Here is a 19,822-nt window from a genome sequence, read left to right on the forward strand (position 1 = left end):
CTGTCTACCCATTGTACAGCGCTACGGATTTTGATGGCGCTATATAAAACAATAAATAATAATAATAATATTACAGAGGGCTGTATGTAAAGCTCAGTGTATAGCAGTGGTTTAGGAGTATATGTATTACAGAGGGCTATATGTAAAGCTCGGTGTATAGCAGTGATTTAGGAGTATATATTAGAGAGGGATATACGTAAAGCTCGGTGTATAGCAGTGATTAAATGAGTATATATACCGCTATATGTATAGCATTAGTTATTTCTCTTGGCACATCTAGCGTTTCGGATTATGGCGGCGGTATATTAATGAGAAATAATAATAACACGTATGGATGCAAATAACTTCTTGCATACAATAAATTGTACCCCTAGACGTTACCAGGCACCTCCCCCCGTCTTTGGCTAGCGGTAGTGGGGGTCCCGGTGCATTATGGGTCTCCTTGCTATGGAGACAGAGAAGCGGTTGTGCTCGGTACCGGGCCGAGGGCTGACGCTGAGCTGCTTGTTTTTTGCTTTAGTCTGCAGGCCGTGCTTCGGACAAAGTTTTTCCATCCCTCTCCAGCGGCCCGAGGAGTGCGGAGACCGGCAGTACTATGACACGGCCAGCCTGTCCTGTGTACGGTGCCCAGAAACAATGCGGCCCAACCGCGACGGTATGCGGGCACGGGAACCGAGCAGGTTCATGGGGGTGTATTCGGTGTGCCCAACATCTGCTATACGAAACAGTACAACAGCATGTCTGCGGACATTCAACCTGTAATATTTATATTACAGAGGGCTATATGCAAGGCTCAGTGAATAGCAGTGATTTAGGAGTATATATTACAGATGGCTATATGTAAGGCTCAGTGTATAGCAGTGATTTAGGAGTATATATTACAGATGGCTAAATGCAAAGCTTAATGTATGGCTATGATTTAGTACTACTCAGCAATACAGGTTTTTAGGTCAGCGAGATCGATCAACATTTCTTCACAACATACAGAAAAATAATCTTGGTACTTGTGTATTGTCTAGAATGCCTCCTATTTTTAAATAATAATGTAGCTCCAATTACAAAATGAAATTTTGTAACTTTTTATGTGTACTAAACTTTTAACAAAATTAACTTTAGAAACGGCTAATTGTTCATTCAATCATGTTTAATCACACATTGCATCAAACAGATTGTCTTGTGTCAAGAAGTTCCCCAATGTTTCTTATTACGCCATTGAACAGAACTCCATAATCCCTCAATTTCCTTTGTAGTTACGGTTTGAAATTAAAAAACATAGTGCTCAGATAATACACAAGTGTCATTGCTTTTTTTCTGTGTTCCAGTGAGACAAATTTTGTACCCTGTTAATTTTTAGCACAAGATAATTAGTATTGATATATTTGCTTCCATTAGGTACTACCTGCATATGTAGTCCTGGATACAAGTTGACTTCTAACAATGGCCCTTTGGGAATTTGCCAGAAGTGCCCAGAAGATAAGGTAATGGAATACATAATACAAACCACTAATATATATCCCTTTTATATGAAATGTGTAATTAACTACAAATCACTGATGAAGTCCTAATATTCCCCGTCCCCTCTTTAGCCTTACTCTGTCCAAGGATTTAAAGAGTGATAATGAGTCGAGCACCTTTCCTCCGTCCTCTCAAATGCAAATATTAAAAACAACATTGGGGATTACGCATGTTATTTTGTAGAAACTTACATTACTGTAAATAAAACATAAAGGTGTATATGTATAATATATATATATATATAATCTCAAATGAACATAATATAATGCTTCTGCATTTCATCAGCTGTGACATTGATGATTTTGGAGTTCAAGGATTGATACCATGATCAGTGGACATTGGGAGGAGTTCTTTAACCAATGCTACCCGTGTAGACTATAGGGTTCATTTCTTTTGAATTGTGAGTAAACAAATGTAATTACTATATGGATTTTTAAAATTCTTTTCCTACTAATACTTCAGGGTGTTACATTAGATGGCTGGGGTTGTATTGACTGTCCCAGTGGACGAACTTTGGATGGAAACTGCCAGTGTTCCCCAGGGCAGATTTTGAGTAAGTATGGTTTTTGTTTTTTTGCTTGGGCACTTTAACCAACATTGTATGCTAGTGGGTTCACTGGGGATTGCGGGGAAAGGGGAAGGATTAATATGCCTAGGGACGTCTGTGTAAACCATGTCTGGTGTACATTAAAGCAAATTATTTCTCTAGTGGAAAGAGACGCGAATGGCACCTTGCTACAGAAAGCAAACTGTGTTAACTGTGATGGAACAGAGCCATCTTTGACAGCTCCAGATGCATTTGGAAACAGGTATGATCCGATATGTGCTACTTTGTTTTCTGAAGGAAGGAATTTCCTTACAATCAGCGATTACATTTTTATTAATAAGACAATAGGTTTTTAATGTGAGTATCTCTTATTTATACCACTTCGCTGACATTAATGCTGACAAGAGGGACTTGTGGGGGTCAGGAGTAGAATATTTAGGATAAAGTGTTGATATAATGGAATATAATGAATAGAATGGCACTTGGCTTAAGCAGAGTTTCTCCCTCTACAAATAAAACAAGGAAAACAAAATTATAAAATATATTCAAAATTACTGCCACAGTAAATATGTTACAAGGGAGATTAAGGTCTGTAAAAACCCCAAAAGGATCTTTTGCATTGTGTGTTTACCTTTATGACCACAGAAATAATTACTCCCTTTCTTCTGTTGTCACTGACTAAACAGTCCCCCAAATGCTACATTCTGACTTGGGATTTTTACTTCTCAAGTGCCTTATTTTTAAATTATCAACATTCAACATCAGTTGTCACACTCTCGACCATTCTTCTAATGATTTTCCTTCCTTAGGTGCGAAAGATGTCATGAAACGTTTATCAATAGGAGTAACTCATGCAGCTGTAACCAACCAAACATTTTGGTAAGAACCAGTCCCGGCATATATACCAATTCCGATATTGTGTTAATAATTTTAGACATTACATAAGTTTGATGTCTTTTGTATTGTTTGACTTTTACAGCTAAACAGTTTAGCTTGCTTGTCTGACGCTTGCTTAAAGCCATCACAATGTACCCAATACCTTCATAAACAAAGTTATATTACTAACCTTACACATTATATAGCTTAAAAGATAATTGTATTGTTGGTACAGAATCTGTGGTAGAAAAAACAACAATCCTGCAGTTGTTACATTCCAACTGTTTACCCTCTTTGGGATTAAACATCTTGGTTTACATTTACCTCTTCCCCGTGATTGTATGTATGACCTCTCCCTACTAATCCTTAAACTGGACCTCCTTTCTGAATATATTAAAACATATTGTACCCCAATCCAAATGTCTACTGTACTTATATGACTGCAATCATTCTGCCATGCATAGCACATGATATACCTACTCCTGTGCGTTATATATTTTTAGGTTGGAGGAATATGCATAAGTGGTACAACACAATTCCTGTCCAGAGTGCTCCCTACTGTTCGGTTCAGCCAGCTGGTGAGTGGTAGGAAAATGCATGAGTAGTTATTTACAGTACAATATATGTGTGTATATATAAATTGTATATTTTTATTTTTGCTTCCAGGGCATGTTGCTGAGGTCAGAATGGTTTTCCATTCATTTGCAAGCATCAGCAGCAGCATGTATGGTAAGGCTGTTAGTAACGGGTTGTATAATTACTGGTGAAAATAAACCACATTTGCATGATTTTAGTTTTTTGATTAGTTGGTGTTATGTTGCTTTCAAATTTTCTATTACAAAATATTTTACCCTCGCTTTTGGAACGCATTGAGCATTTTAGACACGCATCTTAACGATGGTTTAGCTCTTCTTTGCTACCTTGTGCAGCCATTGAAATATCTAACGTAGCGCTAGTGAAAAGCTGCATTATTTACTATATTTTATTCAAGAATTACTGTTCCTATTATATGAAGAAAGCAATGGTTTAAAATAAATTGTAAGACGTATAATTGCTTGATGCAAATAATTTGCCAATCTGTTGATTTGATTTGTAGCTCTACTCCAATCAGACAGCCTGCCAAGCCCTCGGTAACATGTGTGTGATGAACATGCATTCCCCAATTTCTCCTAATTCTGATGCGTGTTCACTCTTCCGATATATATACACAAACACGGTCGGACTGGGAGCTGTCCACTCCATTGTTTTTTGGTGAGTCTAACACTGTTCTTTAGTCTAACCTATTACAATGCATCATTTGGATATGTTTATTTTCATTATATAGTGAGGTTTCATTACACTAACAACTTTTTCTTGCCTTTTGTGATCATTCTTTAAAGCTAGAATTGCATATCACATAACTATTCCTAATATAAATAAAGACCTGTCAGCCTCCTCTGACCTGCTACTGAGCTTCTTCCCTTTCTGTGGTCTGGTGCATCAGAAGGTTTGTAGGCTGGTGGGCTGTTGGGAAAAATTAGTTGTGATCCTGAACCAAAGATTAGGAGAGAATGCATACTGCATGTGTTGACATGCACAGGGACCTGACTGCTGCTTTAAATAATTAATTGAAAAACCATTGCGGTGTTTTGTTTTTAGCATCGTCATCAATATATCACACGACTAATAATGATGGCAGCCTCCAGGTCTACAGATGAAACAAGTTTACATTACTTTAATCTGTGCTGTATTTTATGCTCAGAGTATATTTTGTTTCAATGGGACCTGCCTTTTATTATGCTTAGCAGTAGAAGTAATGCGTTTAGAGTTACAGAAACGTTTTCAGGGACTATAGACAAACAGCGTTTAGCAGCGATTCACGAAAAAACGACTTGCTAGCTTCATTGCTATGAATAAATCTGGTTAGTTATGAGCTTCAGGCATCAATGTCTTAATAACAGTGCTTATCCATTATATTATTGACCTTACACGCGTGTCATGTTTTGTAGGAGGCAGAATCTCCCATGGCTTTATTATGATGACCAGCCTGGTTTAGCATCTCGTGTCCTCACATCCTCTCAGTTCCCGACAAGCTTCGCCTTTAAATCAAAGGAACGGGTTAGTAAATTGTTCTGTGGGCAACGCGTTTTAAAAGACAACACATTGTGTTGCAAGAAAAAGCGCATTTCAGATGGTTCACACTTGGTAATCATATACAGAAAGGAATTTCAATACTGTACTATGATAATTTTGTACTTCACTTTTAGTTATAAATGTTCAGCAATCAGCATGTATGTCTAAATAGAATGGGAAAATGTAACGGGGTGAGAGAATATTGTTAAATGATAGCAGTGTAGGAATGTAACTCACTCACAAGAGTGAATTCCTCTTTTCCATGCTTACATTGGTCCATAGACATATATAGAGACACACAATTATTGTTTGGATTGTAAAGGTGGATTGCAGGATACAAAATTTCCTACCACACCGTGTGTATCGATAATAGGTGTTTTCTTGTATAATCATGATGGTTCAACTAGACAATAAAACTGAAGCTTAAAAATGTTAGTACTAAATAAAACACAGAAACTTCTCAGAGGACCCTTTTTTAAATCCTGAAACTCTTGACTTGATTTGGATAACCTAATCATCTAACAAAATCAACAGGATTTGGGGGTCAGCACATCTGCGGTGAGGTTTGTTCTATCCTAAAAGAGGCAATGACCTGTAAATATTCAATATATATATACTATATTTTAACCCCTTCGCGACCTTTGCCGGTTCAGGACCGTCATGACATGAAGGTCGCTAAATGACCTTTGACGGTCCTGAACCGTCATAAAATTAAATAAGCTTAGAAAGTGATCAACGATCACTTTCTTCGCTTAAACGGCGTTACTGTAATGCCTCGATGTCGAGGCATTCAGTAACGCCGAGATCGGCATCGGGGGCCATGTCTGGCCCCTCCCCGGGGCGTCAACAGCCGCCATACATTGTATGGCGGCGGACGCCCGTTTTAAAAGCGTTTAGGAGGCGATCGACGATCGCCTCCTAAACTTAAATGGTGTCGCTGGAATGCCTCGATCAGGAGGCATCCAGCGACACCAAACACTTACCTTTGGATGGGCTGTGACCGCTCCGGAGAGCGGTCACAGCCGCCGCTGCCGGTGATCTTCGCCATCAAGCAAGATGGCGGCGGCCCGGGAAAATAAACAACAAAGATGAAAGAGTTAGCTAGACGGTCTCCAGACCCTCTAGAGAACTCTGGCTCCACTTGCAGGTTGAATACAGGTACTGCATTCAACCATGCAAGTCAATGGAACCCAGCTTTCTAATCACTATGTGATTAGTAAAATATTCAAAAAAAATAAAAAATGGAAAAAAAAATTAAAAAAAAAATGTGCTAACATTTAAAAATAATTATGCAGTGATGTCACTAGATGAACCATCCAGTACATTGCAAAATGTGTAAAAAAAAAAAATATAAAAAAAGTATTAAAAAAATAAAATAAAAAAATAAAGTTTATTATTTTGAGCAAATGCTAAAATTTCTCAAAAATCTCAACAAAGAGTTAAAATAAAAGCACTTCAAATACCCAAGGGGTGTCTAATATATAAAAAAAATGGCTGATGGGGTAAATTGGAGTGGCCAAGCTCAAAGATAGGGTATAGGTACAGACTGACCAAAATGGAGAAAAAAAGCGCACTTCCCAAATGTGGCATTTTAAATCTGAAACAACCCGACAAACCCATGCATGTGGGGTATCGCTGTACTCAGGAGATGTTCCTGAACACATATTGGGGGGTTGTTTGACAGTGACATATACCAGAACCTGTATATCTATAACTAAAGTACAATTTGTGTGAAAAAAAAAAATACTATTACAAAGTTTGACAAAGTGTAGTTGTATAATTGGTGCATGGAAAGGGTTAAAATAACAGCATTTGGAATACCCTGGGGTGTCTAGTTTTCAAAAATATATGGTTTGAATGGGTTAAATTGAGTTAACTGGCTTCAAAGATATTCCAAAGAGGAGATGGAGGCAGAATGACCAAATGACCACCTGGATTACGCATGCCCCAAAAGTAGCCTTTTACCAGCCAAACAATCTGACAAGCCCATGCATGTGGGGTATCGCTGTACTCAGGAGATGTTCCTGAACACATATTGGGGGGTTGTTTGACAGTGACATATACCAGAACCTGTATATCTATAACTAAAGTACAATTTGTGTGGAAAAAAAAAAATAAAAAAAATTACTATTACAAAGTTTGACAAAGTGTAGTTCTATAATTGGTGCATGGAAAGAGTTAAAATAACAGCATTTGGAATACCCTGGGGTGTCTAGTTTTCAAAAATATATGGTTTGAGGGGGTTAAATTGAGTTAACTGGCTTCAAAGATCTTCCAAAGAGGAGATGGAGGCAGACTGACCAGATTTGTTAAAAAAGATTTGGAAATCATAAAACGCTGCTTGTACTTATTGCCCTATAACTTACAAAAAACAGCAAAAAAACATAAAAACATTGGGTATTTCTAAACTCAGGACAAGTAGTAGAATCTATTTAGCTAGTTTTTTTACTTGCTTTTTTAGGTGAGTAAAAGATTTTTCAAATAAAAGTCATAAAATGTGTTTTTTTTCAATTTTTCACCATGTTTTTTTTATTTTTTTTATAGTAAATAAGATGATACGATCAAAGTAATGGTATCCGAAGAAAGCCCATCTTGTCCTGAAAAAAACAATATATAACTTATGTGGGTACACTAAATGGGTGAGGAGAAAATTACAGCTGAACACAAGCACCACAAAAGTGTCAAAACAGCTGCGGTCCCACAGGGTACAAAACGAAAAATGAGCCCGGTCCTTAAGGGGTTAATAATGTGCATTCAGTAGCTGGCAACATTAAAAAAATAATTAGAACAATGCCATCAATGTAACATCAATTAGACAAGGAGGCAGCCCTGTACAATTTAAATATGGCGTGGTTAACAAATACAACAGGAGTTGAGCACCATGCCCATGAGCTTGCCTGAGAGTTTCTGGCAGCCCACTCATGAGCTTAGACTGTAAAGGGGTAGTGAACTAAAACACAGATGCCGATGAGCACTTGTATTCTGCTGACTGTAAGTACATAACTCATACTTGAACTTATTACCAGACACAGAACTCAAGGCTACAGTTCACAGCTGCTCTGTATGATGTACGAGGGAACTTCGTGAAGTGGCAGACTTTGGATGGAGGACTTTTGCAGGTATACTTTTACAGTGCGCAGGTTAATTAACATAATAGTTCATAGTTTTGTGAATTCCATTCAAGCATTAAGAGCCTGACTTCACATGAAGCCCATTAGGTATTTGCATCCCACAGATGAAATGTTGTGATATAGTCAAGTGGGTTAGGATGAGCACTGGTTGAATGGCCATGGTTTTAACCATATCTGGCCTAGTCATCTTTGCTCACATTGGCTCACCTTTGCTCTTCAGCATAGTATTACTGGATAATAAAGCCTGCAGTACCACAGACACAGTGGATGGGATGATAATTTATTCCCCCTTCCGTTCACTCTCTCTATGGTAAAGCATGTAGATACAGGGGCTGTTCATCCGCAACAAAGCAACTCCCACTTCTATCTCACCATAGGCTGAGCTCTTCCGTTTGAAACCAAGGTGATGACATAATGTGCTACTCAGTTACCCAAGTCTATCTTATTATAGAGATATTTGAAAAACACAGTTAGAAATCTAAATGTTCCCCTAATACGTTATTTTACTATTGCATTTTTGTTGTCCTTTATATAGCTCTGCCCTGACATTGTGACAAGGCTGGATGCTGCATTTAGCTTTGGAACAACATACGAACATAAGGTTAGTATTCTAAAAATAGCTTACTTTCTATATGTGATGACAGCAAATAGTTCAAGGGGCAAATGGACCCATGTTTTTCCATACCCAATTCAGTAAAGTGAGGCACCAGTGATGCATTTCTTTTCGGTAAGTGTGTGTATGGGGGGGGAGACAGGAGGATACAGGTCCCCTGCAGCGGTGCGGGGGATCTGGATCTTAGTCTCCTAATCAGACCTCTATTTGAGGTCTGATTAGAAGACGACCCCGATTAGAAGACGAGGGGTATTTTTCAGAGCATTTGCTCTGAAAAAAACCTCGTCTTATAATCGAGCAAATACGGTACATTCTTTAAATCAGCTGGTTGGGACTACAGTGATTGTTTTCCATACAGTTTTTTTGCATTAGGGTGTGGATGGCCCTATGCTTTTTCTTAACTCTGCTCGCATGCTGCTCTGCCCACCATTGGCACTGTTAACAGCCAAATACTAGATGAGTTGATGTTACTCTAAGGGGTGGTACACGACTGAATATTTATACATGAAACCACTAAATGTAAAAACTTTCAAATACCTGGTAGGTATATTTCTTTAATACTAACTCTGACAATTGTCCATAGTGTGAATTGTTGCTTACCAGGATCCTGCAGGATTACCCAGAACCTGTCTTTTACGACGTGTATCTCATACAGACAGGCGATGATGGCCAGCAAAACATCTGGCCAGTGCCAGTCCGCAATCTAAACTTGCAGTACAATGATGTTTTTGTGAATCAAGGTAAGACTGTTGACGAAATATACTTTATTCTACTTATAACTTTTGAATATTATTTGAATTATTTCAAATTATTTATTTCAATTATTTTATATTAATATTTAAGGAATAAGGTCACCCACCATATTATTACTTTTAAATTGAATATTCAGTATATGTAAGTGTTAAAAAAAAGAAAATCTGAAAGTGATGACGGCTACAATTGTTTCCTTCACATCAGATATATTATGTAATTGATTTCACGTATCTTGCGCTACAGAAGTCTGGTAGAGGATCTAATAGTTTGTAAGTTCGTAAGGCCCTTTTCGCCATTTGTACCCGTATGTCCTAATATGTAACTCCAAAATCACATGGAAACCCTTCTCAGAAGAGTGGAAGCTGTTATAGCTGCAAAGGAGGGGGGGGGGGGCTACTACATATTAATGTCTGTGTATTTAGAATGTGATGTCATAAAAGTAATTTGGTGTAATGGTCATGTCCATATACTGTATGTGTATATCTACATATAAAATCTTAGTTTAACTCTAGTCTGATTATTTTTAATTGCCTAATTCATTTGTTTCACCCCTCCAGGAGACAACATTAACAACTGGTTATTGACTCGTCGTATATTCTTGGTTGACACTCTCAGTGGGAGAGAGAATGCTCTTACCAGCCTCCCAAGAATTATTAGACTTGCTAGCAAAATAACAATAAGGTGAGCAATACAATGACATGCCAAGACCATGTTACAACAGCATCATGTAAGAATGTCTCAATATATAATATGTGATATATACTGTAAGTTATACATCATTTAAACACCATGCATTTTTATACAGCGTCAGTCTTGTGCCCAACACTTTTAAAGGAAAAATCTATCTGCCCTTGATGACTGTTGAATACACGGATGTGCAGGTGCAGAATCCCAGCAGCCAAACCGTAAAGGTAAGTTTTTAGTTGCCTACAATAAATAAATAAAAAGGGCATGTAGTTATTTTAAATTCATTGTGTTATATTATATTTCAAAACTGAATACAATTGAAGGGAACACCGGAAGCTGTAATAACTAAAAAAAAAAAAAAGTGGATTTTCTTACTGTGAGAACCAAGGAATACTATCTAGATACACCGATCAGCCATAACATTATGACCACTGACAGGTGAAGATGTGAATAACACGGATAATCTTGTTATCATGGCACCTGATGGGTGGATATATTAGGCAGCAAATAAACATTTCATCCTCAAAGTTGATGTGTTAGAAGCAGGAAAAAATGGGCAAGTGTAAGGATCTGAGTGACTTTGATAAGGGCCAAATTGTGATGGCGAGACGTCTGGGTCAGAGCATCTCCAAAACTGCCGCTCTTGTGGGGTGTTCCCGGTCTGCAGAAGTCGGTACCTATAAAAAGTGGTCCAAGTAAGCAAAAGCGGTGAACAGGTGACAGGGCCATGGGTTTGCTATAGGAACTGAAAAGTTTACTACTACTTTACATGACTAAACCTACTGATGAAAGTTAGCTTTGGTACATTTTCTACCGATCTACTAAGGTTTATTAATTAATAAAAACGTGCAAGCGTCTAAGTGGAACAGCACCTTTTGTATCAGGGAAGGTTGACGTTTCATTAGCCAAATAATAATGTCTTATGTCTCCTGAAGCCTCATTGTTTAGTGAATAAAACCCCTGGGTGGCAGATTGCTAAGAGCTCTGCTTTATCTTGTGCCTACGGGTACAACAATGACTTTGTTGTAAGCAGTAGCCGTGCAGAATATGCTATTATTTATTATTATTATTATTATGATTATTATTCTTGCTTGTATTATGTTTCATTGTGAAATAAGTCATGTTTCTCCCTTGCAGGTTTCCTTTTCAGTACATTATGAAATGCAACAGTCGGACTCGCTGGTCCAGGCCAATGTAAGTGATGTCTAGCGAGTGTATTTTGAGCTTTCCATCTTAGTGTGATATTCACTTTATGCCTCTCTATGTTCCAGATTGCTGTTGGAGTGCTGGGTGGGCTGGCTGTCTTGTGGTCACTTCTTAAAACCGCAGCGTGGAAAAGAAGGATAGGTAGCCCGTTTGTTGACTTGCAGGTAGCTTGGAAATCGATTGCATTATACGAGGCTGTGTAAATGCTGGCCAATCTGTGCTATATTTGATATATTGTCATTAATTCTTGTATTTAGACTTGTGGTTAATATTGATACGTTTGGAAGACTATGCTCTTCCTTCGCAACAAATTTAAGTCCAAGCCTGTTTATTTAATACTTACAAGTTTAACTTTGCCATCTAGTCAGGGTGCTCAGCTTGCTAGACCTAGGCTGGGATATATATATATATATATCTATATATATCTATATCTATATCCCAGCCTATATATATAATATACAAGCAGAACTTCATCCCTAGTGTATATCTTTTGGAGTTTACATCCCATGTTATATAGTCATCAGAACTCCTTATAGCGGTGCTTTTATTATTTTGTCATGTTATTATGCTTACCAGCTTTTGAAATCCGTAGAGAATATTGAGGGTGGAATTTGTTTTTCAGACCAGCATACATTTCTTGATATTTTACGCTGGCGCGCTGGCCAACGTTTTCTTGGCTGTGACGATTGGTACTGGATTTTATTGGCTCATCTTATTCAAAGTAAGTAAGCCTTGCATCTGTTTAACAATGGCATATCAGTATAAAGTGAAATTAAAAATTACAGAAGATCCTTAATGCGTTGCACACTGTGGATTAAACTTCCAGTTAAATAGTAATTACTTTGCACCATATTAGTGTGAAAATAAAACTGACTTCAGTTCGCTTTGCACCAGTTGAATGCAAAGATGCTTTATTTGTATTTGTTTAAAATAAAGCCTTACATAAATGGAATTAAGTAATATTATAAATATTTTTTAAATCCGACTATTTTGTGCTTTGCCATTACAATGCCTGAAGATTGTTTAGTGATTGTGCACAAAGTCACACAACTGCTCAGTTTGAATTATATTCTTGTGGATTTGATTTGAATAACTCGTAACTCCATTGTGTCCACAAAGTTTTTCTTTGTTTTATTTGCAGGGGCAGCAATATGTTTCTGTTCTCTTGCCTTTACCTCATGAAGAAGACAGCTTTGTTACTTATGTGGGTTGTGCTTTTGGTCTGAAGGCAAGTATGTGTGTGTGTGTATATATATATATATATATATATATATATATATATATATATATATATATATATATATATATATATATATATATATATATAAAATCCAAAATTAACAATTGCACTCCAAATGCCAAATTTCTGCCCGGTGCCAAATAACTGCAGCAGTAAATAATATAAAGTCCAAAAATAATTACCGGCACTCCAGGGACTTTGCAAATGACCACACAAACAACTTCGGTTTTTAAGTCAACGTTTCAGTCTTGTTTATTACAGACTTTCATCAGGACATCATATATATATATATATGTGTGTGTGTGTGTGTTTATCAGTGCAAGTGTTACGTTTACAGATCTGTTTATTCAAATATACTGTGCAAAAAAAATAGAAATAGTTCTTGAAATATAAAACATAAAACAGAAGTGCAGTACACTTTTAACATGGTTGCACTTAATGATTTCAGGCTCTACAGTTTTTGCACAAACTCCTCTCCCAGCTCACATTAGACATCTTCTTTATTGACTGGGAGAGACCAAAAGGCAAGATGATAAAATCTGAGGGTGAGTTAAGATCGTGTCTTTTTTTTTTCTTCTATTTGGATGATGTCTGTATGGTTTATTGTGGTACATTTAAATAAATGTATCTAAAAACAATGCAGGTAAACCTGTGCAATGCAATACAACTTATAATTAATATACTCGGTATATGAGTAAAATAAGGTAAAAGGTCTCCTTGGCAGATATGGGGGGTACACATAGGACCCATTCAGTATGGAAATGGTGTCTGATAGATATGTTATTTTCCCACTGTGGCCATGTGTGGAATTGTACTCTTTCGTGTGCTAAGTAAATACACCTTAGCAGATCTGTTTAATTCTTCCCTGAAAAATCAGTGCCGAAACATGTAACAAGGGTTTTGGTGGTTTTTTTTGTTTCTATGGCAACAATTTCTCAGTGGTTGCTTTTCTGGCATATGAAAAATGTTCCCAGCAAATATTATGGCAAAATATTACAGGATTAAATAATTATTCCCGGGAAGGGTTTAGGCACGCAAGAGTACTAGTAACAATGTTTTGGTGGTGCATGTAATTACAGAAGTAATACGTTCAGGTGGAACACCACCTTTAATTAACACATAAATTAGCATGTGGCGTCATTTGCCCTCTAACACCACTTCTGTTCTATACCTGCTTGGTGAGTGCTTGTTGCTCCAGATGTTCAGATGGAATCATTCGTTTTATTTTTAAGGTGGTATAAAGAGTAGCATTACACCTGTGAGCATTTGGAGGACATATTTTGTAGCGAATGAATGGAATGAAATTCAGACCGTGCGCAAGATCAATCCGCTCTTTCAAGTCCTTGCTGTTCTCTTCTTTTTGGAGGTGAGGTCCAAAAGTTTACATTAATTTCAATTGGATTTCAATTGGCCTATTCATATAATTAGTCTGGGGTTAACCGTTTAAGTGTCATATGCAGTATGTTGACAGTATCATTCTTAATTTTATTTCTTTTTGGAATAGTGGTGCATCTCACCTGGTCATGTCTAAACTTTCCATGTTTATTAACCACGACCAGCTTTGCTTGAATACTAATGCATGTACCCATCATCCTTGCACTAATGGATATTTCATATGTCTATTCCAGTGGGCATAAAAGACATCAGAAGCATGAAATGGTGTCCCTGGCATACGTTATTTGCCATATGCTTTACATGCTAACTTGTTTATTCTTTTCTCAGATTGCAGGTTTTGAAAACCTTGCACTGCGGGATCCCTCTTCCAGTCTTTCTAGAAACCCAGAAGATTACATAGCTCCATGGAGTCGCATATTGAGATATGGGGTGACCACCACTCTGTGGCTTGTTATTGCCTTTTTGCAGGTGGGGGTTGAACGAACATAACATGCAAAAATTATTTTAACAGATTGTTATTATAGAAATACCATTATGTAGTACAGGATAGGGTGTTTTTAATAAGTCTTTTATCTGTTGTTTTTTGGTGACATTGCTACTTTCCGTGTGCTGGACTCCATGACAGGGTTAGGTGGTAGTATCCAGTGGCCGTGAGAAGGTTGTGTGGTGCCTAAGGAGCATTTCGACAAGTTCTTGAAGTTTGCAGGGGGCCTCTCCTGCCCCGTGCTGAACGCAGCGTTCTGTGAGCTGAATATTTCTGTAACGGGCTGTTTTGGTTTTTTTTTTTTCCAGGTTGTTTTCTTTTCTGTTTTTTATGAACGATTTATAGAAGACAAAATCCGACAGTTTGTGGATCTGTGTTCCATGAGCAATGTAAGTAACAATTCACTTGTAATAATGGTTTTATTTGTACATGCTGCATTGTGTACTGTATTAAGGAAGAGTGTCTTTACTGTGATAGAAGAGACATTTCTAATTTAATGACATTGGCAAAAATGGTTAAACAAAAGCTTGTTTTTCTTGCCCATAGAAAGCCTTGAAGCTGTGAGATCTTTTGTAGTCTTATTATTGTTCTATATTACTTTTAAGTTATCTTGTGATAAATGTGTCCTTTCCAGTGTCTTCACTGTGTTAATTGGACCCCCAGGATGGTTAATGACCGCATTTCAGAAAGATAAACCCCCAACAGGATACCTTGACAGAGGTGATACCTGTAAAATGGAATAAACAAAGCAAATTCGTAGCCCTAAACATCGGGCTAGTTGCCCAAGATGTTGAGGAGCATTAACTGAAAATCTGAGAAATATATAAAAACCTCCAAAAACTCACTGTTTGCTACATCAAATAAACAGTGTGTGAGATGCAACTGGGCTAAATGTTTGCATACAATAATTATTTCCATGGACGCACACAGGGCCGGCCGAAGACTTAACGCCGCCTGGGGCGAAGTTTAAAACGCCGACGCCGGGGGGGGGGCGGCATTTTAAACTTCGCCGACGCCATAATCTACGACCCCCCCCCCACTTACCTTTAAACAGTCCTGCGGCGAGTCTCCCTGCTCTGCCACGGTGCCGGCTTGTAATGCTGAGCGCCGGAAATTGACGTCACTTCCGGCGCTCTGCATTACAAGCCGGCACCGGGACCGAACAGGGAGACTCGCCGCAGAGGAGAGAGAGAGAGGGGCGCCGAGCGGGTAAGCGAAAACCACTCGGTGCCCCTCTCTCTCTCCTCTGCTTCAAAAAAAACAAAAAAAATGCGCTTGGGGCGGGAAAGTGCCGCCTGGGGCAATTGCCCCAGTCTGCCCCATTATAGGGCCGGCCCTGGACGCACACCTTATTAACTTTCTATTTATATCCTTTCTTTGCAGATATCTGTCTTCATTTTATCACATAGATGCTACGGATATTACATTCATGGTCGTTCTGTGCACGGACACGCCGATACCAGCATGGAGGAAATGAATATGAATTTAAAGAGAGAGGCGGTGAATTCATTATTACTATTCTGTCTGTTCGTCTCACCACTACAATATTTATTATGCAAACAAACAATAACTTTTTGCATGGTTATCTGGGCGGCAATAATGATGCCAGTACAAGAGATATGATAAAAAGGATACTCCCTAGAAAGGGCTACCTGCAGATTCCTAGGCCGCCACCGTTAGACAAATGTGCAGATGCTCTGGTATTCACAGCTCATTGAAAACATAATCACAGTAGGGTAACATTAATTCTGTAAAGAGTTACTTTATACTTGCTTAGATTTCATCGAGTGCAAATAGAGTAAGTTGTCGTCTAAGTGTTTTTAATTTGCTTTTTTATACCTGCCATAAGAATACTTCTAAAGGTGTATGTCTCTCTGCCTCACGCCGTCTACAGGCAGGCGTTCCTTTCCAAACCGCTGGGCAAAATATTCATTTGTGTGTTTTCTTGTGATCTAGGAGAACATGTGCAGTCAACGGGGCTTACAACCCAATAATGACGTTCAGACATTTCAGATTTCCATCACAAACAGAATGAGAACACAGTTTGATCGCATTCATGACAATTTAACAAAGGTAGGTCTGGTTGTTTTACAGATAATCCTCTCCAGCGCATGTCTTTATAACATCACAGTGAATGTTAATGGTGTACGGTATACCAAATTATGGCAAAAACTGACGATTGGTGGGTACAGTGCAGACACTTCTAAAGTCTATAGATATTTTGGTCCAGTTAATGCTTTCCGATTCATTGGAGTTTCAAATGCCATAAATGCTTTGCAATGCAGAACCTCTACATGTATTCGTATGTATGTATAAAATATGAGTAGGGATGGACCGATATAGGAGGTGAGAGTAGGTTCTCACCCTATTGAGAGTGTGCCTTGACGTGGCGGGTGAGCTTAATTATGCTTTGGCCAATTCATATAACCAAAACCTCTCATTTATATTATGTTTATGTATTTGTTGCCAACTTTATTGGGGTAAGAAGCACAGACAGTTTTTGTTTTTTGTATGCACCGATATATCGGTGTCTGAAATATATCGGCCGAAAAGGGCATTATTTTGTTGCCAAGGTTTAGACATTAATGGCCATGTGTTATTTTGACAGCAAATTTACACAGTTATTCACTACTTTACATTGTAGTAGAGTGTCATTTCTTCAGTGTTGTCACATGAAAAGATATAATAAAATTATTAACAAAAATATAAGGGGTGTACCAACTTTTGTGAGATACTGTATGAATACAAGTATGCGTATATGAATGAGTGAATGTTTGTGAATGAGTGTGTGAGATTGCATGGATGTATAAGTGTGTGTGTTGGGGGGGGATAGCATGGCATAGGGACGCTGTAATCGCACTCCAACAGAGAAATTGTGGGATGTATGGATTAATAATCACACTCCATTCTAACAAGTTGTCGCCTGCTTTGGGTGCTGTTTTATGTTTTAATGTATCTGGGTCTGTTTAGAGGCTGTGAAAAAGGTATGCAGACATATTTTAGCTTTTTACATCTGTCTAAGCTCTGTTTTCACTCTGTTCATTCTGCAGAAGAATGGACCTTCTAGGTTTTTGCAAGCATCTTCGACTTCTGAGCAGTGCACAAAGGCATACTATACCATGAATAAATTCCTTAGTTCCTTCATTGATCACGTATGTAACATGTTATTTGTTTATAGTGTACTGGTGAACAGTGTGGAAAAGGCACGGAAAATAATATCACAAGAACAAGCTCCGCACAGCATTCACATTGTGTACTTTCTACTTGTATTGTAGGCTTTTAAAGATATGGATTACTTTGTGAAAGATAAATTACTCTTTGAGCGAATGCTCGGCATGGAATTTATGGAGCCAATGGACAAAAGCATCTTCTATAATGGTACGGTATCACCCATCTGATGTAGCAATGCCGTGGGGGTTTTCTTACATTTTTAACTACAAAATCCAGAAAGTATTTATGTATTATTATAATTATTAAAGCAGATTTTTTTACACAATTAATAAGCAGTTCCAATTGTGTTTTTTTTTGTCATTTATGAATCTTAGGAAGCATTTATTTGTTCCAAATTATTCTATAGGTGATTGGTAACTTGTAAAGTATGTAATACGTTTGGCCATTTGCCTGATATTACTTTCTTTTCTTTCCCTACAGATGAAAGTCATTCCTTCAGCAACGTGTTGTTTTATGGTAACGAATCAACGTTGCTTATCTTCGATATGCTGTTTTTCTGCATTGTTGATATAGGCTCTCAAAATTTTGTCTTGGCTGCGATTCTCACGTATGTGCAAAATGAGGTAGGTCTGTCTTTGAGATTTCTGAAATCACATTTAGCATAAATATTGCAAGAGTAATTCTTCAGTTAGGGAACCAATATGCCAGTTTAACCAATTAAAATCAACACTTATTGTCTGCTTTTTAACCATACATGGGAGCCAGTTTGCTAATTCCACATACAACATTAAAGTTAATAATCGTTACACCAGTCCAACTGGTTTGGTAGGAGCAGGTATGTAAGGGCGTACTTAGAAATAAAGTGTATTCATACTTTGCTTATTTGTAGTTTAATAACTTTTCTCCAGTAGCTGTTTTAACTGTTTATGATCAGTTGGAACTGGCACCATACATTTCTGTGGTATCGCACCAATACAAGTTGCTTTTCCCGTCACCATTTCTTTAGTCACTGGCTTAATTTCTTACTAATAAGTATATATTTTTGTATATACAGTAATTGTCTAGCGGAAATTATGTGTTGCTTTAAAAACAAAATCCATCTTTCACTTACTTTCTTTGCCTTCTTTCATTTTATATTTCAAGATGTTCCGGATCTTACGTGGTGCTGTTGGGCAAAAGAATTTGGCATCAAAAACTCTAATAGATGAACGATTCCTGATTTAGAAGCAAGTGAAGCTACAACACCCATCGCTGCACCAGTGTTAGGAATGTTTTATAAGTGTTCATTTTGTATTGATACAATATTTATATAGCTGAATATTTTTATACAGTTTTTTTTACTTGTTTTGTTATTGAGCTCCAGATGGCATGGGGATGTTTTACATGACATAGTAGCAATGTGTATATTTGTGTTGTCTTCATTTTTTTAAAATAAAGAACAGAAGATGCCAATCGAGTTGTATCTGCCAACTAAAGCGAGTCAATGGATTTGTTTCCCCCTTCTTAATATAAACTGATGTGGTTTTATACCACAGTTGTGTCATATTGCTGCCCTTATTTAGCAGCTCTGTGCTTATGTTTCCTGCATCATAAATAGTTGGATCTATTATTATTATTATTTATTGTTTTATATAGCGCCATCAAATTCCTTAGCGCTGTACAATGGGAGGACAGGACATAACAAGTAGCATGTAACATAATTTGACTTAGAGACAACAGGTGAGGAGGGCCCTGCTCAAACGAGCTTACAATCTAGAGGGTCTATAAGACACGTCTTCTCTACAGCACCTACAGTTGGCAGCTACACTAGATAAAGCAATATTTTGAACTTCCAGGATGCAGGAAGTAAAGTACATACAGAATAACATGTACATAACATGTAAAATATGCTTTTCCTGAATTGGACTGACTTTTTTTTTTTTAAGATATTGTTGATTTAAATCTGCCTACTTATTTTGCCAGCAATGAGACCCTAATGGAATAGCGTGTTTAATAGAAAAATGTTTCGGACACGTTTTTCAGTTTGTTTTAGGGGAATGTTCCCTGCACATTTGGTTCTGATGAAAATTGGGGGGGGGGGGCATTTTCAGTT

General features: G+C 37.7%; 1 protein-coding gene across 1 annotated transcript; it reads left to right on the plus strand.

The window, feature by feature from the left end:
* The first annotated feature begins 432 nt into the window (after positions 1 to 432).
* Positions 433 to 19,289, plus strand: TMEM67 (transmembrane protein 67). Its single transcript, XM_053467913.1, has 28 exons — positions 433 to 655; positions 1,393 to 1,478; positions 1,978 to 2,068; positions 2,225 to 2,324; positions 2,872 to 2,941; positions 3,442 to 3,516; positions 3,605 to 3,667; positions 4,035 to 4,189; positions 4,927 to 5,035; positions 8,077 to 8,169; positions 8,717 to 8,782; positions 9,378 to 9,534; positions 10,105 to 10,228; positions 10,353 to 10,458; positions 11,372 to 11,428; positions 11,506 to 11,604; positions 12,063 to 12,161; positions 12,582 to 12,668; positions 13,129 to 13,225; positions 13,913 to 14,046; positions 14,403 to 14,543; positions 14,868 to 14,948; positions 15,943 to 16,059; positions 16,516 to 16,632; positions 17,610 to 17,711; positions 17,835 to 17,937; positions 18,211 to 18,353; positions 18,874 to 19,289. Exons 1-28 carry the CDS (start codon positions 433 to 435, stop codon positions 18,952 to 18,954), a joined length of 2,976 nt encoding a protein of 991 aa, XP_053323888.1. The 3' UTR covers positions 18,955 to 19,289.
* Positions 19,290 to 19,822: the final 533 nt, after the last annotated feature.

The sequence above is a fragment of the Spea bombifrons genome, chromosome 5 (genome assembly GCF_027358695.1).
Source record: "Spea bombifrons isolate aSpeBom1 chromosome 5, aSpeBom1.2.pri, whole genome shotgun sequence".
Taxonomy (NCBI): Eukaryota; Metazoa; Chordata; class Amphibia; order Anura; family Pelobatidae; genus Spea; species Spea bombifrons.